Source organism: Drosophila guanche, unplaced genomic scaffold (assembly GCF_900245975.1).
Source record: "Drosophila guanche unplaced genomic scaffold, DGUA_6, whole genome shotgun sequence".
NCBI classification, from domain to species: Eukaryota; Metazoa; Arthropoda; class Insecta; order Diptera; family Drosophilidae; genus Drosophila; species Drosophila guanche.
The window spans coordinates 7,292,903-7,314,374 of NW_022995746.1; the positions used below are offsets into that span (position 1 = coordinate 7,292,903).

Consider the following 21,472-nt stretch of genomic DNA (forward strand, 5'->3'; position numbering starts at 1 on the left):
CTAACAGACATGCACGTAAGATTCCATGCCTACTTACGTTTTAGGGTTATGTTGTGTATTGGCATATTTTGTTTGTACCGTATTTTACAAACAATGCAATAAAATACAGTTCTAAAAATTAGTCAGCCTTGTAGAATATTATTTCTTCCATCTGACAAAATTATGCGTTTTGCGCTGAGAGTCTTAGCTAGTTATTATTGTTAAGCGGAATATCAAAATCGAGAAATATAAATTCAGGACATGAACAGAGAACGATTAACCCTATATCGGCCAGTGGGTATTTAAAAAGACGCACGAATTTGAGGAACTTAATCAATTTACGCTCAGGTTCAGATGTAATATATGGTGGTCATAAATAATTTGCGATTAAAGAGAAGAATGAATCCATGAAAGAACTTAATAACAGCTTAATTTTCCCCGGCTAATCTTAAGTTTTTCCCCTGTTTAAATAGAGGGGGGTTGAGTGGGTTAATTGTTGATCTGTTTTATTTAAGAGCATTTTAATTTCAACAAACAAATCAAACAAAAAATGAACTCGCCACCACTACCCAGTCGCACGGAGGATTCCATGCTACGTCTGAAGATCCGCAGCTATGCCAAGGAGCAACGCCAGGTGCTTCGCACGAGTGCAACAGATGCGCTGCGCTTTGGCTTGGGGCAGATCTGGAACGAAATAAGCGAACTGGAAAATCTGAGTGCCAAGGATGTTAGTGGACTGGCGGCTAGGATCAAGCGGCGTAAGCATGCCACAGCGGAGGATATGTACCGATTGAGTCACGCCTTTCTGCAGGGAAATGAGAATATTAATACATTCGCCGGTATACCGGGCGCCATGCAGGTGCTTGTTAAGGAACTAAGTGGTGAGGCTCCTCTAAGCGTTCCCAAATGGAGTTCCTATAGTACTTTTTTCTCTTTAGGTGCCAATATACAGCGTCAAATTGATGCCGCCGAATGCTTCTGCAATCTGTCCCTGGGCGATGCTCACGTGTCGGAGAAAATTGCAGCGCTGGCGGGCAGCTATTTGGTCACATATTTGGATGGCAAGGAGCAGCGTCTGAAACGCAGCTGCCTGTGGACATTGGCCAACATATTGGAGACCTGCACAAAGGCAGCTAAGACTTTGTTGCAAATGCAGCTGGTGCCCAAATTGTGGAAGCTCTACACGGCGCCCCCGGATGACTTGAATAAGTTTCAGACTGATGCTGGCACCTGCTTGCGCCTGATTGCCACGCACTCCGGCGGCCTAGTGAGTGACTTAGATCGCGGCTACATTGTGGAGCATCTAGAGGAGATGAGCCTCGAGGCACAAGGCAGCGAATACTTTATGTACATTTTATTTCAATTAGAAATTGTCCACGCAAAGCGGGAGCTAAGCGTGCAGCAGGCTGAAAGTTTGGTTAACTTTTTTGTTGGCAGCTTGGACAGCAGTTGGAGCGCCATCTATGGTGTGCGTGTGATGGTTAACCTCTTGGCTAACGGTGAATCCCAGCTGCTGGGTTGCTTAGCGGCACCTGAGCAGTTTTTGGCTGTTTTAAATCGTTTATTTGCGCTGCGGAATGCCAATCTGAACTGCGACTTGTTGCGTTTGCTTAAGAATTATTTAAGTCTGAACCTGGTTGATAGCAATTTATTATTGGAACAACTCAAAGTTTATGCTTAAATTACATTTGAGTCTTGGGTGTCTCTTTATTGGTCATTTAATGAGAATTTGTCAAGCGATAAATAAATAAATAAAACCGAAGAAAATTCCTCACACTTAGGACAGAACTTGGCAAGTCTTTGGATAAAACAAAACAAACAAAAATTAACTGTAATATTTACCTTACTACATCACGATATACACTTAAGGGGGGGTCACACTTATTTATAAATCATCTTCGAAAAGTGCAATTATGCGACGCCGCTGGGCATCGTCGTCTGTGTGGGGCTCGCTCTCGTTTTGGCTGTTGTGATAATTAATATTATGAATCTCCAAATCGGAGACAGAGTCAAAGGGTAAATTGCACTGCCCACAGCGGGCCGAAAATGTTGGCGGAGCGGCTGCCTGGGCGGGTGGAGTGCCCGAGCCGGGCGTGACGACTGCCGCACGCTGCAGTTTTTCCAGGAAAGTCACGCGCTCCTTGTGCTTGTCGCCGTTGGATGGCTGTTGCTGTGGCTGCTGCGCTGGTGGCCGCAAACCCAAGCTAAGAGCTTCCCCATTGGGACTGGGTCGTAGTCCCTGCTGTGGCGAGGGTCGCAGGCCCATTCCAATCGAAGTACTTGCGGGCTTAACACGTATCGGAATGGGTTTCTTCACCCCCGCGAGCGATGCTCTTGGGGAATTATTGCTTACCTCCGCTTTACACTGGGAATTAGTGCTCTCCGAGCGTGCAATTGCATACAAAACATTATTCTCCGCCGTAATGGGCGTCGTTGTGCCACTCGTAAAGTCGAACAAGTCCTCCAGCTTCACCTCCAACTCTGGCTGGCTAGGCACAGCCGTCGCTTCCGCTGTCTTCTCACCATTGGAGACCTTCACTTGATTGAGTTTCTCCGCCAGCAGCGTGTCAATGGAATGTTCCTGCAGCCAGGTGCAGGTTTTGTGCAGCGCAAAGATCATTCTCCGAATGAATTCGTGTGGGGAGACCATTTTCTGCTTGCGAATTTCCAGCAATTTCGTCATTTCTGTAACGAATGTGATGAACTGATACTCGACACAGTTGTCCAGATGCGTCTGATGGGAGTCCTCGAACATGAAGCGCTTCAAGCAGGCCGGACACTTGCGCTCCTTCCACATGGGCTCGGGGATGGTGACTTTGATGTCCCGTAGTTGATCCTGCTCCATGGGATCATCCTCCTCGAAATTCGTCTCGCTGTAGTTGTAGCAATTCTTGTGCTTGCGCAGCAGAGCTGCCTCCTCGTTCTCATCGCTGGAGCTGACGGCGGCATAGTCTTCCTCGTCGTCGACAAGATCGTTGCCCGTGCCGCTGCCATTGCCATTTCCCGCTCCACTGCCGCTGGGCAGCTCCATGTCTCTGCCCTGCTTGGCTTTGCACTGCTGCTGCTTGTCGTAAAGCAAATTTAAATACTGTGTACGTTGCTCAGAGTTCACCGTCAGCTGCGGCACATGCTGATTGAGCAATTGCTTGTGCACTTTGTCCTTGTTGCCCTCCAGCTTGACGGTGTTATTCAGCAGCAAATTGTGCACCGGTCGCTGCTCCACATAGCTGAGATCCTCGGCCGTAAATAGTGCACTCTCCTTGTCCTTTTTACTCTTTTCCGTTATGTTTACCGACTTTTGTTGGTAGAGCGCCGCCAGCTTAAGGCTGAGTGCATTTTTAATGCATTGCTCACGGAATGTGACCGCATGTTTTAGATACGAAATGCAGGGAGCGCAGATATTACGCGGCAGTCCATCGTCAGTAGAGTTCTAGCAGAGATATATGAGAACACTTTACACTAAAAACTTCTTAAATTTTCTGCTTGCCTTACTTTCAAACCCGTTGTCTCCTCCAGCAATATGTTTATCGGCTTCTGCCAGTTGAGAAATTCATTTGTTGTGCCATGCAAGTACGTTGGTATCTTGGCAAATATCTCATAGTCTGCGGGGCTGCTGCAAATGCGACAAATGTTGCCCCACGGCGACATGCTTATATGTATTTAACTTTAAACTTAATTCTAAATGCCGGACACAACAACAAAAATTAATTTTCTTCGTCGGCGAGTGTTGCTCTAATATATTTAGGGTAAAACCAATACAAAGAGCTGGTTATTAACAGAGGGTTGAGTGCGCCTAACAGCACTTTTTCAATTACAATTCTCTTTAAATAATTCAATATTTCCTTATTTTCAGGCCATCTAACACAAAATACAATGTTTTAAGTTTTTAGAATATAAGCAGCATGATTTGGAACAAGTTTTCGGACACTTAAATCTGTGATTCTCTCTATTTTTCTCGTTTCGTGAGTGTGGCAACACTGAAGTTGGATTTATATAAACAAAACACAAATCCGCGTTTCTGTCGCTATTTAATCAAATAAAAACTACGAAATGTCGTTTACCATAATGCAGAAACTGTCGCTACAGTGTCTCAAAGCGGATCAGCCACTGATAAGTATGTTTACACCCGACAAAAACTGTTAACTGGATCTAAATGAAATGTTCTCCCTGCAGCCACCATACGTAATGCCAGCAAGAAGACCGGCGGCAGCACCCGGAACAAGAAAGGGCATCCCAGACCAAAGCATCGCGGATGGCGTGTGATGGACGGACACATTGTCTCGCAAGGCACAATATTGGCCACACAGCTGACAACGCGCTTCCATCCCGGCCTGAATGTTGGCTTTGGTCGCAATGGCACGTTGTTTGCCATGGAACACGGCAAAGTGTACGTGACCTGCGAGACAATTGATCCAAATTGGGATCATTCTTGGGTGCAGAGAAACTATGCGGGACGACAGGACCAAACCATCTATAAGAAGTTTTTCAATGTTATTCCCGAGAAGCAGCATCAGCGCTTTCGCTTAGTGGATGAAATTTAAAATGTCATAAATGAATTTTTAACCAGACAAAAACAAAATTGTATTAAATATTTCAAGAACATTAATGCGCCTAACAGCACTTAAGGCAAAACATTGCGCACAACAGCCCTCTGTTTACTGAAAGTGCGCCCAACAGCACATTTTCGATATACGATTTCCAGCCTGTCATGTTCAAGCGCAGCCAACCTCACTCACTTCTTTCTTTCCAAAACTCTGAAGATGGTGAGTGCACGTCGGTGAACGTTGTGCAGTTTGAATTAAATTAAATGGCAAAATAAACACACATTGCCGATGGCTATAATTGATTAACTGTACTGCTGTTTAAACGCACACAGTTTAAGCAAAAACTGTGCAATAGCAGAATGTGAAAGTGAGCAAAACGGCAAAAGCGACCGCGGCGTGGCAACATAACCTCCACACGTGCCAATGGCCGCAGTCGCTTGGCTGTCACACGTGCAGGAAAACGTGAATTAAAAGCGATTTTCTCACCCAATTGCAGTCAAATATCAAGCGGAAGAAGACCAGAAAGCTGCGTGGTCACGTCAGCCACGGTCATGGTCGTATCGGCAAGCACCGCAAGCATCCCGGAGGTCGCGGTAACGCTGGTGGCATGCACCACCACCGCATCAACTTCGACAAATACCATCCTGGCTACTTTGGCAAGGTCGGTATGAGGAACTTCCACTTGCGCCGCCAGCACAAGTTCAGGCCCGAAATCAACCTGGACAAACTATGGTCCCTGGTCGGACCTGAGAAATTCGCCGAGCTGGAGAAGGAGAAGAGCACAAAGGCTCCCGTCATCGATTTGGTGAAATTCGTAAGTTCTCCTCTTGTTTGTGGCTGTTTTTGCTGTTTCTTTGAACATGAAGATACACCCAAGGCGATGGGCGGACTGAATGCTTTCGTACAATTGCTCTCACCATGTAGAGGAAGCCTTACAGATCAAGGAAATAGCTACAAAAACATGCAAATCGTTCTCTTGGATTGTTTGTTGAAAACTGTATTAATTTATATTTAATTTCTTCACACGCAGGGCTACTACAAGCTGCTGGGTCGTGGACATCTGCCCGCCCGCCCCGTCATTGTGAAGGCCAAGTACTTCTCCAAGAAAGCTGAAGACAAAATCAAGAAGGCCGGTGGTGTGTGCTTGCTGAGCGCCTAAGTTAAGGTGCGTTTCATTGCCATAAGAGGTCTAGCTCCTCCATCAAGTGTTCCCATTTATCATGTTAAATTTGTATTGCAGATTCCTCTTCGTCAGAAAAAAGCAAACGGATTACATTCGAACATCTAAAATGTATTTGTTTTTTAATAAATTTAAAAGAAAAACAAAATTTTGTGTAGTGGTTGGTGTGGGAGGGTAAAGGTGTTATTATGCCACGGTACCGTTAGATGTCACACTGGAAATTCAATACAAACTCTCGTGCATGCATGTGTATGTGTGTGTTTGCCTAGTGGAAAAGTTTTAGACACACTCGTCGCTTTTTAGCGAGTGGTGGGGCTTTTTCGATATATTTTTTACAGTTAAAACGCTAACAGCCATCATTTTGGGGCGCAACAGAAAGCGTTGTGAAGCGGTTGACGACGCAGGCCCCAACAAAATTCGGGAAATCAAACATTACGTGTAGGTCAAGGCTGTTGCACGGGGTTTAATCATAATTTGGGCAGTGGAACGAACGTCCTTGGGTCAAGGACACGCAAAAGCATAAAAAGTAATAAAAAAAATATGTGCGAAAGACCTTGACAAGGGAAGAGAGGAGGGACTATGCTGGCGGAAGAGTTTATATGGCTGAGTGGCGAAATTACGTTGTAATTTGTGTGTGCTTGTGTTGCAGCTCCTTTAGACGTATTTCATCAATAATTACATAAGAGCCGGAACTGGAGGGGAGCAGAGCAAAATGGCAAAAAAGGTTTTACGGAATGTCACCCACTGCATCTTCGACATGGACGGCCTGTTGCTGGGTAAGTGTCGTGTGCGTTTTGTGATTGTGTTTGAATTTAGCGTCCCGTCTCTTGCCATCAGACACCGAGCGGCTGTACACGGATGCCGCACAGCAGGTACTCGATCCGTATGGCAAAACGTTCACATTCGATGTCAAGGAACAGCTGATGGGCCTGCAGACGCGGCAGGTGGCCGAATTTATGGTGAAATCTTATGAGCTGCCCATCACCTGGGAGGAGTACGCCAAACAGCAGCGCGACAATGCGCTGACCCTCATGGGAAATGCACAATTGATGCCAGGTATTAATTGAACGTTTTGCTATTCCCACATTTCAGACACTGAGCGTATTTACGAGGAGATCACTAGACAAATAGCCGCATCCTTTGGCCGTTCGTATTCGGTGGCAACGCGCTTTCGGGCCATGGGCACCACAGAGCCACGCTTCGCGGAGATTGTCATCAGCGAATGTCAGCTGCCCATAACATTGAATGATTTCCTCAAGCGCTACTCGGACATGTGCCACAAGCGACTAGACAACGTGCGGCTTCTGGAAGGTTAGCACCGCCAGTAACAAAAGCACTTCCTTGCGCGCGATTTTCATACGAAATGTTTGCCTGAAGCCGTTCCTTATTGCCTTTCCTCTATGTCTTGCAGGTGCCGCACGCCTTTTGCGTCATTTGCATGCCAATAAAGTGCCTTTTGCGCTGGCCACCAGCTCGGGTGCGGACATGGTGGAGCTGAAATCCACACACCACAAGGAACTCTTCAATCTGTTCCACCACAAAGTGTGCGGCTCCACGGACGCTGAGGTGAAGAACGGCAAGCCAGCGCCGGATATCTTTTTGGTTGCCGCTGGTAGGTTCAGCGATACACCAGATCCCAGCAAATGTTTGGTCTTTGAGGATTCTCCCAATGGCGTGACGGCGGGTGAGAGCGCCGGCATGCAGGTGGTCATGGTGCCCGATCCACGGCTGTCCGAGGAGCGTTGCGCCCATGCCACACAGGTGCTGCGTTCCCTGGAGGATTTCAAGCCGGAGCAGTTCGGACTGCCACCATTTAGCGATTGAGCTTAGGGATTTAATCCTACAAATTGTAATCCTACGATTTTCCAACTAAAAATAACAACAAGTTGCCAGCGGAAAATGTTGGGTTTGTCTTTTGTACTTTTAATAACGCCTAAAATTGGTTACTCTCCCCGCTAGATGAGTATTTTTGGCTTCACCGTTTACTTGCCCACCGCTTCCAGTTGTTTTTGGATGTCGGGCGCCTCGCGGTTACTCAGCGACACGGAAATTTCCTTGCCTTTGCCTGCGGGTGGGAAAATATTTACTGATTTAAGTTTGGGCAACTCTTGGAAGCTTTTTATATAATTACCATAACGAGCCCATAGTCTTGGCTGTGCGCCGGAGCATTCCCGCACCAGTATTGGCAAATCGGGATTGGCCTTCTTCAAATTTGGATAGAATTTCTGCACAAATTCCCTGAAATTATTGGTTTTTCCTTTTTCTATATTATGTAATTACTATAAATAGCAACGCCTTACCTGGCTCCTTTGGAGGCATCACCAGCTGGATCTAGCACGATGCGCAGCTCCTTAAGTTTGGGCGTGAGGCTGGCAAGCCGGGTCAACGTTAGACGCATTTTTCTAAATGTTTTGAATTAAATTAACCAAATCGCACGCAAACGGTGAAGGTCAAGCGGCGATAGGTTTTGGCTATCGCACAAAAGTACCGATAAGCGTTTGGCTAAAATAAAAAACATACGAATAAATAATTTTAGACATTTAAAAACAGAAAAGTAGTTTACATTTGCTATAAATAAATAAATCCGTAATAAATATTTATCCAAGCAACAGTTCAGAAATCAACAAAGAATATATATATATATACATCGATTTATAGATACTTCAATGTTTGTTTAATCGATAGCAGCACTTCATACAGCTACCATCACTATTGTTTTTATTTTCTCGGCTCCCGACAATTTTATTTTTGTGACTACAATAATGGCGTCCGTGCATTGCCAGCTATGGATGGGCAGTGTAAGAAGCATAAAATATTATCTAAGGCTCTGCTAACAGATTCACAATTCACAGCTGGAGTCCTACATGACGGAGAACTTCATAATTGCGGCCTTCCGCAAAATGGGCGAAGATCCGACCACAGTGCGTTTGATGCGAAACAAGTACACAGGAGAGCCAGCCGGCTACTGTTTCGTCAACTTTATATCGGACGATCATGCACTGGATGCCATGCACAAGCTGAATGGCAAACCCATACCCGGCACCAATCCCATTGTGCGCTTCCGCCTGAACTCCGCCAGCAATTCGTACAAGCTGCCGGGCAATGAGCGCGAGTTCAGCGTTTGGGTGGGCGACCTCAGCTCCGATGTGGACGACTATCAGCTGTACAAGATCTTCTCCAGCAAGTTCACATCCATCAAGACGGCCAAAGTGATTTTGGACAGCTTGGGATTCTCAAAGGGCTACGGCTTTGTGCGCTTTGGCATCGAGGATGAGCAAAAGTCGGCGCTTTACGACATGAATGGATACATTGGCTTGGGTACGAAGCCCATCAAGATCTGCAATGCTGTGCCAAAGCCAAAATCCGAGCTGAACACTGCTCTCGGCGTCAGTGGCAACACCAGCTACGGCTACACTGGCTCTGCAGGAGGAGCTTCATCCTCGCCTGCCGCCGGTGCGGACTATTCACAGTATTACGATCCCACCAGCACGTATTGGCAGGGCTACAACGCCTGGCAGGGTTACTACGAGCAGGCGGGTCCCTCCATTACCGATGCTGCCGCCTACTACCAACAGGCCATGTCACAGTCCCACTCGAACCCCACAACGCTGGCCCAGCACGCGGAGGCCTGGAGCGCCCAGCGCAGCGCTCAGTACGAGCAGCAGCAGCAGCAGCAGACAGCCGCCTCCAATGGTGGCACAGACGATGATTTCGGTTTAGTGGAACATAAATTTGTGCTAGACGTTGACAAGATGAATCGGGAGGCCATCGATGCTGACCGTCGTCTGTATGATGCATTGGAGAGCTCCAAGTGGCTGCCCATTGAGCAGTTGGAGGTGTTTTAGGGCATTTTTAGAGCATAAAATATGAAGCTTTTATATTAGTTTAGGTATAATACCTGCGAAATGACAAGAATAAAACTAAAGAAAATATTTAGACGTTCATTCTTTACGCTTGCGTAAATGTTGATTGAAAAAACACGTTTTATGCTTGTATTTGCTGTTGACCATTTTGCTTAAGTCCCTATTTCATCGAAAATACATTAAAAATCTTAACTTTGAACTGCTATTACTGTAGAAAATTGATTCATCAAGCGTACAAAATTATGTGTGCAATGCTTAGAGTTTTAGCTAACAATTAATAAACAAAGGAATATTAAAATTGAGAAATATGATTAGATCATGTTCTAAGATCGTTTAACCCATTGTCAACCAGTGGGTATTTGAGAACAGTTCAGCTGCTATGAGAGATATATTTTTTTTTGTAATAAAGGTAACTACATTTTTTTATATTATTAAGCTATGTTAAGTTTAATAATATATTATAAATTGTATAATCACCATATAATTATGGTATAGTTTGAAATAAGAAGATTTACCACGGTATATTGCTATGCCTCGAACGGTAAATTTGTTCAAAAAGAGAGCGGTCACACTACACTCATGATTGTGAAAAAGCGAAAAAACCCATAAGCTTTATAGGGGTTAAGTTGAAAGAGAATCGAACAAAAGAGACGACTCGACTTGGTTGCCATTCAAAAATGGCACCCTTCAAGCGGGCGCGGCAGCCAAAGATATCAACGCAGGCCCTGCTCGACTTGGATCTGGGCGAGAGCTCATCGGACAGCGACTTTTGCCCAGACATCGATGGCTGCAAGGACGAGAGCGACGGGGAGGGTGACAGCAGCGATGCCAGCAGCAGCGAGTCGGACTCCAATGCGAATGACTCCGAGGCGGATAGTGATGATTCCACGCTGCAGCTGCAGCAGTTGCTGGCGGATAGTGAGGTCCAAGCGGCACCACTGCAAAATGGCATCAATGGAGGCGATTACGGGCCGCCAGTGGCTGGCGGTGCTGCGACCATATCGATACGTTCGGTGCAGCTGTCCAGTGCGCCGGCGAAGCGTATGTGCTGCGTGTGTCTGGGTGAACGCAGTGACGACGTCAACGAGATTGTCGAGTGCGATGCGTGCGGAGTGTCCGTGCACGAAGGCTGCTACGGCGTCAGCGATAATGTGAGCATATCCAGCACAAATTCCACTTGCTCCACGGAGCCGTGGTTCTGTGAGGCATGCCGCGCGGGCGTCTCCGAGCCAGATTGCGAGCTGTGCCCGAACAAGGGTGGCATCTACAAGGAGACGGACGTGGGCAAGTGGGTGCATCTGATCTGCGCGCTGTATGTGCCCGGTGTGGCATTCGGTGAGGTGGAGCAGCTCTCCTCGGTGACGCTCTTCGAGATGCAGTACAGCAAGTGGGGCGCCAAAGTGTGTTCCCTCTGTGAGAACTCACTCTTCGCTCGGACCGGCGTCTGCATTGGCTGCGATGCGGGCATGTGCAAGACTTACTTCCATGTGACGTGCGCACAGGTGGCGGGTTTCCTCATCGAAGCCCATCACGAGGATGATGCCGCAGATCCGTTTTACGCGCACTGCAAGGTGCATTCGGAGAAGGAAATGATCAAGAAGCGACGACGGAATTATCACACTCTCCGCTTGAACATGCTGCAGAAGGCCAAGGAGAAGGAGCAGCAGCAACAGCAGCCCGTGGATGAGCCCAACACGAATCCCGCACAGGCGAGGATACAGCGGAAGTTGCTCAAGATCCAACTGAAGTACGCGCTGCACAAGGAACTCAAGCCAGCGCCTTGGGTGCCCACGCAGAAAATGTCGCGACTGTTGACTACCTCGGCCTCTGCCTGCCGTCGGCTGCTGGCCAAGGCCGAGATCATGTCCGTCGATGTGCAGCACATGGAGCAGCGTGAGGCGCACATAAATGCGCTGACGGACATCCGAAAGAAGTGGCACATATCGCCAGCGTTTAGCGTGGAGTTCACCGCCTACTACATGGATCGTATTGTGCGCATGGAGGACTTCCGACAGCAGCAGCAGCTACTCATCAGCCACAATGCCATTCTGTCCAAGGATCAGGACAGTCTGCGCGCGCAGTACGACTCCTCGCTAGAGGAGCGCAAGGCGGAGAAGTCACAGCGTGAAACGCTGCTGGCCACCATTCGCACGCTTCATGGGAATCTCTCGCATGTGGCACCCTTCCTCACGCTGCCCAATGTGGAGCTCATTGCTCGCCCGCTGCCTGAAGCGCCGGCCAAGACCAGCACGCCCACGCCGCCACAGCGTCCCATCTCCGTGCCCACAGCAGCTGCGCTTAAAATGGGCGTGGGCTTTCCGCTCGCACACCTCGGTCCACCCGGCACCAAGTTGGACTCCTCACGGATGCTCAGCACCCAGGCAAAGCAGGGACGAAGCAGCGGCACACCCGCCATAGCGCCTGCCATGGCCTGCGGCATTTGCAAGCGGAATAACGATCAACATTTGCTCGTCAAGTGCGACACCTGCAATCTGCACTACCATTTGGGTTGCCTCAACCCGCCGCTTACCCGTCCGCCCAAGAAATCCAAGCAGTATGGCTGGCAGTGCTCCGAGTGCTGCGAAAAGTCGGATGGTTCGGATGCGGTGACAGAGATCTCCTCGGGTCCGCGCAAGTCTCGCACGCGCTTCAACAAGGATGGCAGCTTGGTGTACGTGGATCGGTATTCCCTGGACGATGTGCCAGCACCAGCGGCAGCGTTTGCAAGGGAAATGTCCGCCAAGCGAGCGATGAACAAATCCCTGCCAGTTTCTGTGGGTCCGGATATCTACGTGGATCTGACAATGTCGCCGAAGCGACCAAGGCAGCAATCGCCGCGGAAAACTCCAATAAATGGTACGGAATTTCGAGACAGTTCTCAGATGGCCGAAATTTTCACTCTCTTCTTTCCTTCCCTCAGTGCCCGTGGCTTCCACTTCCGCAGCCGCATCTGCGCTAGCTCTGGTTACACCCATCACCCCGCTGCTTTCCGGCTGTGAGGATTCCGTGGACGAGCTAAGCGGCAAACTATCGCGCAAGGGCAAGCGCAAGGACAAGCATAAAAACAAGCACAATCTCTCCTCGGACACGGAAAAATCCTTCAGCAAGGAGCACAAGCGAAAGCGAAAAAAGCGCGCACATCTCAACGAGAATCCGGCCAATGCCGCGCGAAACACCATCAAAATTATACTGAAAACGATGCGACTGCCCGGGGAGGATGCGCCGGAATCTCAGTATTTCTATGTGCCCGCCAATGCAGTGCGATCCGTGGATGAGGCATCGCGGCCAACGTCCGTGGAGACAGTCGAGGATATTGTGGCGCCGCCAGAGCAGATCCTGGTGCCCGTTGTGATGCCCGCTGTGGCGTTGTCGCCGCAAAAACTAAAGGAAAGTAAGGAAACACCTGCAGTAGTAGCAGCAGCAGCAGTGACAATCCCACCCGAGAATCCATCGCCCAAGCGGAAGGTTAGTCCACGGAAGGCAACGCCTCGAGTGGGCCGCCCGCGATTGTCCAACCCCAAGCCCGTGGTGGAAATCAACTGCTTCGTGTGCACCAAAACTGGTAAAACCAATCAGGTGGTGACCTGTGACGAGTGCCACAAGCATTATCACTTTGCCTGCCTCGATCCGCCGCTGAAGAAATCTCCGAAAATTCGCGGCTATTCCTGGCACTGTGCGGACTGTGATCCCACGGATGACGATGCACTGACAAAGAAATAGAATCTGATGTTAGTTTTAAGTTTTATTTAGTTAGGTCTTTATACAATTTTTCAATTCAAACCATATTTACATATACCATAAATATTAATTTTATTAAGAAATTTCACTGCAAATTTTAATTTTCTCAGTCAGGTGGCCGTTTGAAACTCGCGCTTGAGCATCCGGCAGCGACAGAGTATGGCCACACTATCATGTGCACCCTACAATGAGGTATTTCCGTTCTTTCTGTGGGTTCTTGTTTGCAAATACAATTGTTTGGTTGACAAATCTGAGCAAAAAGTACACAAATGAATCTTTAATTTATTTTAAACAATTGTTGGTTGTACAATAACAAAGGAACGCTTTTATTTGCTACTAATATGAGTCGCAAACCACAGCGAAGAAGCGTAGCGCATTAATGGGTCGACCAGCCAGGGCCAAGATTCATTCTTTTGCCAAAAACCAGCTGGTGGTTCCGTGAAAAATAGCCACGTAAAAATACAAAATTATAGAAAGTGTTTCCCATAGAAAGTAAACAACGCTGCTTGCTCGACCCAACAACAGAACATGCCACAGCAGCAAGCGGCAGCTGGGGAAATGTGTGACGTGCAAGAAGAGTTCTCAGCATAGCGCACGTACGTAGCACACATTTTCAGTTTATTAGACACCATGGATGAGAAACTCAAGTATTCGCTGCTGCGTGGTGAGCTGGTGGACACACAAAGCATATGGACAAGGTAACGCTACTGACCATCCACTCAATTCCAACAAAAACTGAATGGTTCTGCCCTTCTCCCCTTTTTTTCAGGCACGAGAAACGCATTTGGTTCATCACACTGATAACGGGCACATGTATGCTCTATTCGACACGTACAACCATGCCACTGCTGGTGCCGGCAGTGGCAGCAGCACAAAAATGGAGCAAAACCGATTCGGGCACCGTGCTGAGTTCCTTCTTTTGGGGCTACACCCTGACACAGGTGGTGGGCGGTTACTTTAGCGATCGTTTCGGTGGCCAAAGGGTCATACTATTTGCTGCCATTGGCTGGTCACTCATCACATTCCTGATGCCCACGATTATCTGGTCGGTGGGTTCCATCAAGAGCTATGCCATTCCATTTATTGTGGCCATTAGGATACTGAATGGAGCCTTTCAGGGTGTGCACTTTCCCAGCATGATCAGTTTGACGAGTCAGGTGAGTGGGCGACATTCCTTTGCTGCTTTGATTCTAAGTCTTCCTCTTGCAGAACCTCTGCCCAAACGAACGCAGCAGCTTCTTTGGCTTGCTCACTGCTGGCTCGGCTCTCGGCACCCTACTCACCGGCATTATGGGATCCTTTCTGCTCGATTACTTCGGCTGGTCGTATGTCTTCCGTGTCATTGGCCTCATGGGCATTGCCTGGGCCTTGGTCCTGCGCTACTATGCCATGGCCGGGGAGCGCAATCGCATCATCAACATAGCCACACCCTCGCGACTGTGCGCGAATCGTACGCCCGCGGAGACTGCTGTGCCCTGGCTGCGCTACTTCAGTCGCTTGTCCTTTTGGGCTTGTGTCCTGACGCATGCCTGCGAGATGAATTGCTTCTTTGTGCTGCTCTCCTGGCTGCCCACATACTTCCACGATGGTTTCCCACACGCCAAGGGCTGGGTGGTGAACATGATACCCTGGCTAGCCCTGCCACCATGCACACTTTTTGCCAAATACTTGACGACGCGTCTGCTGGCACGCGACTGGCACACCACGACGGTGCGCAAGTTCATTCAAAGCTGCTGCTTTGCCGCCCAGAACCTGGCGCTATTCGTGATGAGTCGCACCACGGATTTCCACACGGCACTCATCTGTATGACGATCATCATAGGCGGCACGGGCTTCCATAATAATGCGGTGACGGTGAACCCACAGGACTTGGCACCGCTACACTCCGGCAGCGTCTTCGGACTGATGAACACAGTGGGCGCTATACCGGGATTCCTTGGTGTGTACCTCGCGGGGCACATACTGGAGCTGACACAAAGCTGGCCAATGGTGTTCAGCGCTGCTGCGGGCATCAATCTCGTGGGTTGGATTATATTTCTGGTGTTTGGCTCCGCTGAGGCGATTGTTTAAGCACCGAACATACTTTAATTTATGTATATTTTATGTGTATATATTTTAAGGCCCAGAATTAGCGTTAAGTAGCGAAAATCCTACAGCTCCTACGGCGTGATAAAATATTTAAACAAACTCATTCCGACAGCATCTTCGACATGTAGGGCCCATCCAGCGTGTAGCCGAGCTTTCTGTAATAATTGCGCGTGCCCACGCCCGAGATTACAGCCAGCTTGCGGCTGCCATGCTCCTCGATGGCTATGCGTTCCGCTTCCTCCATCAGCAGAATGCCAAACCCCTGATGCTGAAACTTGGTGGGATCGCGCGCATTGACCGGCACCACAGAGCCATAGACATGCAGCTCACGCACAATGGAACACTCCCCCTTGAGCTCAGGCCGGAAGGTGTCCGGCGAACACTTGCGCAGACGCAGCAGACCCACGAGTATGTCCTGTTCGGGATCCTCATACGAGAGGAACGTCTCCCAGCCACCATTGGCCACATAGTCGCGACGGATGAGCTCTATGTCGTAGGGTCGCACTTTGTTGTGTATCTCCTGGATGCCAACCTCGCGGGTGCGCACGTCGCGGCAGGTGGTGCCCAGATCCTTCATGCGCGCGAGGGCCAGCTCACGCAGATTGCCATGCTCCACACCAGAGCTGCAAAGGGGCGAGGGAAACGCATGTGAAAAGTGTTTTAAAATGGAGTGTTTTTCGCTCACCTAACCAACGGCATGGGAATGTCACGCTGCACGCGATAAACCCGCGTCCATGGCGGCACTAGCGCTAAGATTTTGGCCACCAAATCCACCAGCATGGAAGGCGGATACGACTTGTAGCGACCCGTCTTCCACAGCTCATAGAGGCCCGTGCCGCGTATGACCAACGTGGGATAGATCTTCAGTCCATCTGAGCGAAAAGCTGGATTCTCAAAGTATTCTATGAACTGCTCAATGTCACGCTCAAAATCCACATTCGGCAGATCGGGCATCATGTGTGCCACAATCTTGTAGCCAGCATCTTTGCCCAGTTGGAAGCTCTCGCACACAGCGCGCACCGTGTGCCCGCGATTCGTGTCTCTGGCCACATCCTCGTACACAGATTGAACGCCAATTTCCAGCCGAGTGCAGCCATAATTCAGCATATCCGAGAGATGCCGCTTAAGGCAGTAATCCGGACGTGTTTCAATCGTAATGCCAATGCACTTGGTGCGAGATTTCTCCGAGTAGCGCACAGCTTCAGCCACATTTGCGCTGCTGTGACCGGACAACGCATCGTGCAGGTTGCGTATGAAATAATCTCGATATTCCTCCGACAAACACATGAAGGTGCCGCCCATCACAATAAACTCCACTTTGTCCACACTATGCCCCAGTTGCTTCAACTGTTCCACGCGATGTCGCGTCTGCACAAAGGGATCGTAGCGTGCGCGTATAGCCCTCATGGAGGTGGGCTCATAGCCCGTGTACGACTGCGTGGAGTATTCAAAGTCGCTGTCTGGTCCGCCAGGACAATAGACGCATATATTACCCGTCATATTAATGTGTGGACAACGATGTGGCTTGCACATGACAGCGACGACAGCAATCTATAAGAAAACTTTAATTTAAATCGATTCAAAAGTGGGCAAAGACTTCCAACTAACGCCGCTCGCTGTGCGTATGGGCTTGGCCCGCAGCTTGGGCAAAAGTATCTTTTTGGCATCCTGCGGCACAGCCGCTATAATGTCCACCAATCGTGGCGAGCTGTCCAGGCCATATTTGGACGCCACCAGTGACTTCATGCGATTCAAATTGACATCCTTCTTGGCTTCGTGTGCGGCGAGCAGCTCTTGAATTATCTCCCCGATAACAAGCACCTGTCGCTCCTCACGACTCAGACCAACACCTGTCAAAGGCAAAAACGTAGCTTATTGTTATCAGTGCCTGTGTATTGTTAATAAACATACCCAACTTCTTTTTTGGCTTCATCTTTGTGCAAATGTTAACATAAATATTGCACGTGTGGCGTTGCAGCTGATTTGTTTTGCTTATCGATACGCAGTACACAGTTATCGATGCGCACTGCTTGTGTCGCGTATATCGCTGAGCTGCCATCGCTAATACTCTTGATATCTCGAAATTCTTTTTTTACAACAATTTTTGTGCGCCGCACCGAAAAAAATGACTAGCTGCGTGTCAGCGCAGCAGCAAAAGGACCAGGAGCAGTTGCTGGAAGAGCTCAACGCCAGCGATGACGAAATGGACGACGCAGCAGGCGAAGATGCAGACAATGCGAAAGACGAACAACTGACGGAGCCCACATTCTCCTTTTCGGTGTGTATACAACGAAGGGAACGCCGGGGATTTCGTCAACTAATTGTTTATAATTCAACGTACACAGAATAGCCACACCTGCTGGGTGTGCAATGGCTATTATGGCCCCAACTTTGGTGAGCCCCTGTGCGGGGCGTGTCACGCCTTTCTCTACAACGCACAACTGGCCGAGGAGATGCTCACAGAACTGTCGGATGACGAGGACTCGGGCAACGATGAGCCACCGTTCAAGGACAAGCAGGAGGATGAAGAAACTGAAAACGATGTGGACATAATGGGCTTTGAAGATCTGGAAGACGCAGAGCCACCCGCACCACAGCCACAAGCACAGCCAGCGCTGCCTGACGCGGAGGCGCTCCCTCAGCTGGAACAGCCACAACAGTTGCCAGATGTGGTGCCACCTGCACGCCGTGAAACACCCGAGCGCGACTTCGACAATGAGCGTGCCGTGAATCCATTTTTGTTGCCCATCAAGCGGCCACGTCCCATGGCGCCGCTGGGGCTGCCGCACTACATGAACGAGCTGGCCGACGGCCGGCTGCGCTTGCATGAGTACCACAATGCCAATGGCGCTGGCGGCAGCAATGCAGCGGACAATAAGAGCATTATCAATCGCATACCGGTAGAGATTTTGCTGAAAATCTTCGCCTATTTGGATGACATGTCGCTGTGGATGTCCAGCGAGGTGTGCAAGCAGTGGCACGACATCATCGGCAAGAACACGGCCCAAAGCATGTGGAAGGCATACATCAAGCAGCGCTGGCCTCTGTTCGAGAGTCTCGCGGACACGCCCAACTGGTACAAGCTGTATGGGGCACTGATGTCCTCCTGCTTCTGTCGCACCTGCCTGATCGAGATGGGCGGCCGCGGTCAGTCGCCGCACGACGATGAGCAGGAGAATCCCATACGGAATATCTTTCTGCGCGGCGAGGCCAATCTGCTGAACAGCTACGAGTCGGAGGGCATCTCAGCCATACCCTTGGATCGACAGAATAACTACTGGCAGGCCACGATACTGGGCCCACCGGGCAGTCCCTACGAGGGCGGAAAATTCTTTTTGTTCATTTACTTTCCCGATCGCTACCCCATGGCGCCGCCCACGGTGCGTTTCCTCACCAAAATTCTACATCCAAATGTGTCGCGGCATGGCGATGTGGGCATTGACATATTCCAGCAGCAAAACTGGTCGCTGGCGCTGAATGTGGCGAAGGTTCTGCTGTCGGTGCAGAGTCTGCTCACCGATCCATACACCGAGGTGTGCATGGAGCCCGAAGTGGGATACATTTACGAGCACGAACGCGAGCGTTTCGAGCAGCTGGTGCGTTCATGGACCTGGAAGTATGCCATGTTTGAGTTGATATCGCCGCGCTAAGTTGTCCTTCAAGGAAGGACCCACACTTACTTTGGACTGAAAGTTGGAAACTAAAACAGAAAAATCCTCTTCAAGTTGATTTGTATATGATTATCGTGTAGCTACCACATAGATGACGGACGGACGGAATGTGTTTTTAGGTTTAGTTGTGCCATCCCCGATTGGTCGCCCCCCCACGCACACACATATTGTAAAGGAAATTACTTAACGCTTTCTATTGGTAAACCTAATAATAATACATAATAATAAACCTTACAATTAAGTTACAATAACACAAAAAGCATTCTGTGTGTCGTTTTATTTTGTCCAGGACACTTTTGGTATGTCAAAGTGCTCGGTGAGGGAGTCCAAATGTTCGTTGAACTTCTCCACCCGCTCCTTGTGCGTCGTCTGTGCCTTGTCCATTATCCGTTTGTTGCGCATCTTCTCCTGCTGCTTCTTGCTGGCCAGCTCCGCTTTGGTTAGCTTCCGTTCGTATCCACTGCCCACTGCTGCCGATGAGGATGTGCTGCTGCTGCTCGGCGTCTCCAGCAGCTGCTGCTCCACATATGACTTTTGCAGCGCCTCGCGTTCCCTCTCCTTGTCCTTGCCCTTGTGCTTCTTCTTTTTCTTCTTCAGTTCTGTGTCGCTCTTTAGCTTTAGCTTGCCCTTGGCCACACACGCGTACTCGTCGGACATGCTTTTTTGTTTAAACAAATTAAATACAAGTTTTTTTTTTTTTTTTTTTTTGGGGATTTATGTTACCGCTCTACCCTTGGGTAGAGGGGGATTATTTGGCCGCCCGCCTTTGCAAGGTGGAAATCGCCACGTCGAGATATGTAACTTGTTACAGTTTTACTCCAATTTTGTCGATGAACTCGATTAAAGTTTGGTACGAGCTGATTTGTTCTTTTTCGAAGAATTTATAGATATTATTATATTTCCTTAGCGATGGGTAGTTTAGTCTTGTTGCGTTGTACTTGGTACAATTAAAAATTATATGCGATGCGTCATCGATAGTATCGCAGGTATCACAAATGTTACTTGCGACTACGTGCATTTTGGCAAGTGTGTGCCTATCAAATGCACTGCCGCTAAGCAGTCTATTGATCCTTTTAGCGTCAATGGCTTTTACATTATTTCTATTTAGGAACCATGGTTTTGTTGAGGTAGTGGGAAAAAGTGAGCAGTATCCTCTGCGTTTAACGCTGGCAAACTCTGCATACTCTCTCTCCCATTCTTCTTTCAGTATTCGGTGTATCTCACATATTGCATCTTTAAGATTCCATTTAACGACTGTATATTTTCCCAGTCTGTGTGCTTCTTTGGCTGCTGAGTCTACTGCCGTGTTCTGAGGGATGTTGGCGTGGCCGGGTATAAAATGAATTTCTACCTTCCTTAGGTATTGGGCTTGACGGATCTTCTCCCTGATTTTATAAGCGATAAAATTATCCTGAATGCTCCTTGCCAGTATTAGAGCCCCGTTTCTGCTGTCCGTTAGGATGGCGATACGAGAAAACCCGCGGGAAATAGCATGGTCCAAGGCCTTTTCAATTGCAAGCAACTCGGCGGACAGTGATGACAAGGTTTTGTGCGTGTAAAAGCTGTCTATGAAACCTGAGCTGTCGTGTAGGAAAGCTGCGCTAGAGTGTCTGTTAGCTACTGATCCATCAGTGTAGTAGATCTCGAAGCCTCCCCTTGTCAGTAATGCCCTTTTTTCCCTATGGAGAACTAATATGCCTGCCTGGTCTAAGCTATGCTTGTTCTCAGCAGCCCCCTTAAAGAAGTCTAAGTCTGACCTAATTTTGGTGCAATGCGAAGTTGTACTCTCAAAGACCTCGATTCTCTCCAGAATATCACCGAACTCCCGAAATGCCTTGGCGTAGCCCGTGTTTATGTCCCTGTTTAGGGACACTGTCCTACTCGCTGGGAGGCTGTACGCAAATGCCTTGGCTAACTCTTTTGCCGCTAGGAATCTCATTCTGTATTCCGGGGGAAGTTCTCCTGCCATGTGGTAAATAATCGGGATTGGGGTGCAGATGATTAAGCCTAGTGACTTTCTAAGGTGGTGGTTGCAATGAGATTTGATTTTGGCTAGAGCGGATTTGGACAAGTTGCTGAAAGACGAGCAAGCGTATTCTAGTCTACTTCTGACAAAGGCCTTGAAAACTATGAGCCCTCTCTTTGGGCTGATACCGTAATGGCACCCACTGAGTAGTCTTAAGAACGCACAGGTTCTGTTTGACTCCGAAATGGCTTGCTCGATGTGCACTGAGGCTGAGTTGTTCGCTGAAATTATTCTGCCTAGATATTTTATCTGATCTACTTGCCTAATCTCGACTCCTTGGTGCTCAATGTTCAGCTCGGTTCTTCGGATGCTGAAGTGAACCACTTTGGATTTGGCTGGGTTGAAAGCAAGGTTAAGCCTGTTGCATCTTGCCTCAAAGCTGT

At 48.8% G+C, this 21,472-nt stretch overlaps 12 protein-coding genes across 14 annotated transcripts; 8 read left to right on the forward strand and 4 right to left on the reverse strand.

The window, feature by feature from the left end:
• Window positions 1-474: 474 nt before the first annotated feature.
• Window positions 475-1,767, forward strand: LOC117582314. The gene is made up of 2 exons (XM_034269958.1): window positions 475-860; window positions 918-1,767. Exons 1-2 carry the CDS (start codon window positions 530-532, stop codon window positions 1,658-1,660), a joined length of 1,074 nt encoding a protein of 357 aa, XP_034125849.1. The 5' UTR covers window positions 475-529; the 3' UTR covers window positions 1,661-1,767.
• LOC117582311 lies at window positions 1,686-3,725 on the reverse strand. Its single transcript, XM_034269955.1, has 2 exons — window positions 3,472-3,725; window positions 1,686-3,409 (listed from the first exon to the last, which is right to left on the reverse strand). The coding sequence occupies exons 1-2, from the start codon at window positions 3,625-3,627 to the stop codon at window positions 1,865-1,867; spliced, it is 1,701 nt and encodes a 566-aa protein (XP_034125846.1). The 5' UTR covers window positions 3,628-3,725; the 3' UTR covers window positions 1,686-1,864.
• A 208-nt stretch (window positions 3,726-3,933) lies between these two features.
• Window positions 3,934-4,541, forward strand: LOC117582318 (39S ribosomal protein L27, mitochondrial). The gene is made up of 2 exons (XM_034269965.1): window positions 3,934-4,093; window positions 4,153-4,541. The coding sequence occupies exons 1-2, from the start codon at window positions 4,030-4,032 to the stop codon at window positions 4,518-4,520; spliced, it is 432 nt and encodes a 143-aa protein (XP_034125856.1). The 5' UTR covers window positions 3,934-4,029; the 3' UTR covers window positions 4,521-4,541.
• A 130-nt stretch (window positions 4,542-4,671) lies between these two features.
• On the forward strand, window positions 4,672-5,851 carry LOC117582317 (60S ribosomal protein L27a). The gene is made up of 4 exons (XM_034269964.1): window positions 4,672-4,742; window positions 5,020-5,337; window positions 5,554-5,688; window positions 5,764-5,851. Exons 1-3 carry the CDS (start codon window positions 4,740-4,742, stop codon window positions 5,680-5,682), a joined length of 450 nt encoding a protein of 149 aa, XP_034125855.1. The 5' UTR covers window positions 4,672-4,739; the 3' UTR covers window positions 5,683-5,688; window positions 5,764-5,851.
• Window positions 5,852-6,005: 154 nt separating this feature from the next.
• LOC117582316 (probable pseudouridine-5'-phosphatase) lies at window positions 6,006-7,603 on the forward strand. 3 transcript variants are annotated; one of them, XM_034269961.1, is made up of 4 exons: window positions 6,006-6,141; window positions 6,353-6,479; window positions 6,541-6,759; window positions 7,115-7,603. In XM_034269961.1, the coding sequence occupies exons 2-4, from the start codon at window positions 6,416-6,418 to the stop codon at window positions 7,525-7,527; spliced, it is 696 nt and encodes a 231-aa protein (XP_034125852.1). In that variant the 5' UTR covers window positions 6,006-6,141; window positions 6,353-6,415; the 3' UTR covers window positions 7,528-7,603. The 3 variants fall into 3 exon arrangements, with proteins under 3 accessions (XP_034125852.1, XP_034125854.1, XP_034125853.1); XM_034269963.1 differs by lacking the exon at window positions 6,541-6,759 and adding an exon at window positions 6,796-7,014; XM_034269962.1 differs by having other exon boundaries at window positions 6,090-6,229.
• A 2-nt stretch (window positions 7,604-7,605) lies between these two features.
• LOC117582326 (NADH dehydrogenase [ubiquinone] 1 alpha subcomplex subunit 2) lies at window positions 7,606-8,179 on the reverse strand. The gene is made up of 3 exons (XM_034269973.1): window positions 8,004-8,179; window positions 7,835-7,941; window positions 7,606-7,768 (listed from the first exon to the last, which is right to left on the reverse strand). The coding sequence occupies exons 1-3, from the start codon at window positions 8,099-8,101 to the stop codon at window positions 7,686-7,688; spliced, it is 288 nt and encodes a 95-aa protein (XP_034125864.1). The 5' UTR covers window positions 8,102-8,179; the 3' UTR covers window positions 7,606-7,685.
• A 202-nt stretch (window positions 8,180-8,381) lies between these two features.
• On the forward strand, window positions 8,382-9,635 carry LOC117582315 (tRNA selenocysteine 1-associated protein 1). The gene is made up of 2 exons (XM_034269960.1): window positions 8,382-8,501; window positions 8,556-9,635. The coding sequence occupies exons 1-2, from the start codon at window positions 8,466-8,468 to the stop codon at window positions 9,546-9,548; spliced, it is 1,029 nt and encodes a 342-aa protein (XP_034125851.1). The 5' UTR covers window positions 8,382-8,465; the 3' UTR covers window positions 9,549-9,635.
• A 512-nt stretch (window positions 9,636-10,147) lies between these two features.
• Window positions 10,148-13,568, forward strand: LOC117582309 (PHD finger protein 14). The gene is made up of 2 exons (XM_034269953.1): window positions 10,148-12,422; window positions 12,487-13,568. Exons 1-2 carry the CDS (start codon window positions 10,244-10,246, stop codon window positions 13,284-13,286), a joined length of 2,979 nt encoding a protein of 992 aa, XP_034125844.1. The 5' UTR covers window positions 10,148-10,243; the 3' UTR covers window positions 13,287-13,568.
• A 147-nt stretch (window positions 13,569-13,715) lies between these two features.
• On the forward strand, window positions 13,716-15,495 carry LOC117582313 (solute carrier family 17 member 9). The gene is made up of 3 exons (XM_034269957.1): window positions 13,716-14,002; window positions 14,074-14,461; window positions 14,514-15,495. Exons 1-3 carry the CDS (start codon window positions 13,935-13,937, stop codon window positions 15,372-15,374), a joined length of 1,317 nt encoding a protein of 438 aa, XP_034125848.1. The 5' UTR covers window positions 13,716-13,934; the 3' UTR covers window positions 15,375-15,495.
• On the reverse strand, window positions 15,388-17,428 carry LOC117582310 (elongator complex protein 3). Its single transcript, XM_034269954.1, has 4 exons — window positions 17,304-17,428; window positions 17,001-17,242; window positions 16,078-16,943; window positions 15,388-16,015 (listed from the first exon to the last, which is right to left on the reverse strand). Exons 1-4 carry the CDS (start codon window positions 17,323-17,325, stop codon window positions 15,493-15,495), a joined length of 1,653 nt encoding a protein of 550 aa, XP_034125845.1. The 5' UTR covers window positions 17,326-17,428; the 3' UTR covers window positions 15,388-15,492.
• Window positions 17,429-17,443: 15 nt separating this feature from the next.
• On the forward strand, window positions 17,444-19,311 carry LOC117582312. The gene is made up of 2 exons (XM_034269956.1): window positions 17,444-17,670; window positions 17,738-19,311. The coding sequence occupies exons 1-2, from the start codon at window positions 17,518-17,520 to the stop codon at window positions 19,040-19,042; spliced, it is 1,458 nt and encodes a 485-aa protein (XP_034125847.1). The 5' UTR covers window positions 17,444-17,517; the 3' UTR covers window positions 19,043-19,311.
• LOC117582320 (protein FAM32A-like) lies at window positions 19,234-19,768 on the reverse strand. The gene has a single exon (XM_034269967.1). The coding sequence runs from the start codon at window positions 19,718-19,720 to the stop codon at window positions 19,340-19,342; it is 381 nt and encodes a 126-aa protein (XP_034125858.1). The 5' UTR covers window positions 19,721-19,768; the 3' UTR covers window positions 19,234-19,339.
• Window positions 19,769-21,472: the final 1,704 nt, after the last annotated feature.

What these genes read in the sequence shown, in the direction of transcription:
- LOC117582317 (XM_034269964.1), top strand. An exon ending in TCATCGATTTGGTGAAATTC is followed by an intron (nt 5,338 to 5,553) that starts GTAAGTTCTCCT and finishes CTTCACACGCAG; the next exon opens with GGCTACTACAAGCTGCTGGG.
- LOC117582311 (XM_034269955.1), bottom strand. Translation starts at nt 3,627, where the DNA reads ATGTCGCCGTGGGGCAACATTTGTCGCATTTGCAGCAGCCCCGCAGAC. An exon ending in AGGAGACAACGGGTTTGAAA is followed by an intron (nt 3,410 to 3,471) that starts GTAAGGCAAGCA and finishes TATCTCTGCTAG; the next exon opens with AACTCTACTGACGATGGACT.
- LOC117582318 (XM_034269965.1), top strand. Translation starts at nt 4,030, where the DNA reads ATGTCGTTTACCATAATGCAGAAACTGTCGCTACAGTGTCTCAAAGCG. An exon ending in AGCGGATCAGCCACTGATAA is followed by an intron (nt 4,094 to 4,152) that starts GTATGTTTACAC and finishes TTCTCCCTGCAG; the next exon opens with CCACCATACGTAATGCCAGC.
- LOC117582313 (XM_034269957.1), top strand. Translation starts at nt 13,935, where the DNA reads ATGGATGAGAAACTCAAGTATTCGCTGCTGCGTGGTGAGCTGGTGGAC. An exon ending in ACACAAAGCATATGGACAAG is followed by an intron (nt 14,003 to 14,073) that starts GTAACGCTACTG and finishes CCTTTTTTTCAG; the next exon opens with GCACGAGAAACGCATTTGGT. An exon ending in TGATCAGTTTGACGAGTCAG is followed by an intron (nt 14,462 to 14,513) that starts GTGAGTGGGCGA and finishes TTCCTCTTGCAG; the next exon opens with AACCTCTGCCCAAACGAACG.
- LOC117582309 (XM_034269953.1), top strand. Translation starts at nt 10,244, where the DNA reads ATGGCACCCTTCAAGCGGGCGCGGCAGCCAAAGATATCAACGCAGGCC. An exon ending in GCGGAAAACTCCAATAAATG is followed by an intron (nt 12,423 to 12,486) that starts GTACGGAATTTC and finishes TCCTTCCCTCAG; the next exon opens with TGCCCGTGGCTTCCACTTCC.
- LOC117582310 (XM_034269954.1), bottom strand. Translation starts at nt 17,325, where the DNA reads ATGAAGCCAAAAAAGAAGTTGG. An exon ending in GAAGCCAAAAAAGAAGTTGG is followed by an intron (nt 17,243 to 17,303) that starts GTATGTTTATTA and finishes TGCCTTTGACAG; the next exon opens with GTGTTGGTCTGAGTCGTGAG. An exon ending in ATTCCCATGCCGTTGGTTAG is followed by an intron (nt 16,016 to 16,077) that starts GTGAGCGAAAAA and finishes GCCCCTTTGCAG; the next exon opens with CTCTGGTGTGGAGCATGGCA.
- LOC117582312 (XM_034269956.1), top strand. Translation starts at nt 17,518, where the DNA reads ATGACTAGCTGCGTGTCAGCGCAGCAGCAAAAGGACCAGGAGCAGTTG. An exon ending in AGCCCACATTCTCCTTTTCG is followed by an intron (nt 17,671 to 17,737) that starts GTGTGTATACAA and finishes CAACGTACACAG; the next exon opens with AATAGCCACACCTGCTGGGT.
- LOC117582326 (XM_034269973.1), bottom strand. Translation starts at nt 8,101, where the DNA reads ATGCGTCTAACGTTGACCCGGCTTGCCAGCCTCACGCCCAAACTTAAG. An exon ending in GATGCCTCCAAAGGAGCCAG is followed by an intron (nt 7,942 to 8,003) that starts GTAAGGCGTTGC and finishes CAATAATTTCAG; the next exon opens with GGAATTTGTGCAGAAATTCT. An exon ending in AAGACTATGGGCTCGTTATG is followed by an intron (nt 7,769 to 7,834) that starts GTAATTATATAA and finishes TCCCACCCGCAG; the next exon opens with GCAAAGGCAAGGAAATTTCC.
- LOC117582315 (XM_034269960.1), top strand. Translation starts at nt 8,466, where the DNA reads ATGGCGTCCGTGCATTGCCAGCTATGGATGGGCAGT. An exon ending in GCCAGCTATGGATGGGCAGT is followed by an intron (nt 8,502 to 8,555) that starts GTAAGAAGCATA and finishes CACAATTCACAG; the next exon opens with CTGGAGTCCTACATGACGGA.
- LOC117582320 (XM_034269967.1), bottom strand. Translation starts at nt 19,720, where the DNA reads ATGTCCGACGAGTACGCGTGTGTGGCCAAGGGCAAGCTAAAGCTAAAG.
- LOC117582314 (XM_034269958.1), top strand. Translation starts at nt 530, where the DNA reads ATGAACTCGCCACCACTACCCAGTCGCACGGAGGATTCCATGCTACGT. An exon ending in GCTTGTTAAGGAACTAAGTG is followed by an intron (nt 861 to 917) that starts GTGAGGCTCCTC and finishes TTTTCTCTTTAG; the next exon opens with GTGCCAATATACAGCGTCAA.
- LOC117582316 (XM_034269961.1), top strand. Translation starts at nt 6,416, where the DNA reads ATGGCAAAAAAGGTTTTACGGAATGTCACCCACTGCATCTTCGACATG. An exon ending in CATGGACGGCCTGTTGCTGG is followed by an intron (nt 6,480 to 6,540) that starts GTAAGTGTCGTG and finishes TCTTGCCATCAG; the next exon opens with ACACCGAGCGGCTGTACACG. An exon ending in AAATGCACAATTGATGCCAG is followed by an intron (nt 6,760 to 7,114) that starts GTATTAATTGAA and finishes TATGTCTTGCAG; the next exon opens with GTGCCGCACGCCTTTTGCGT.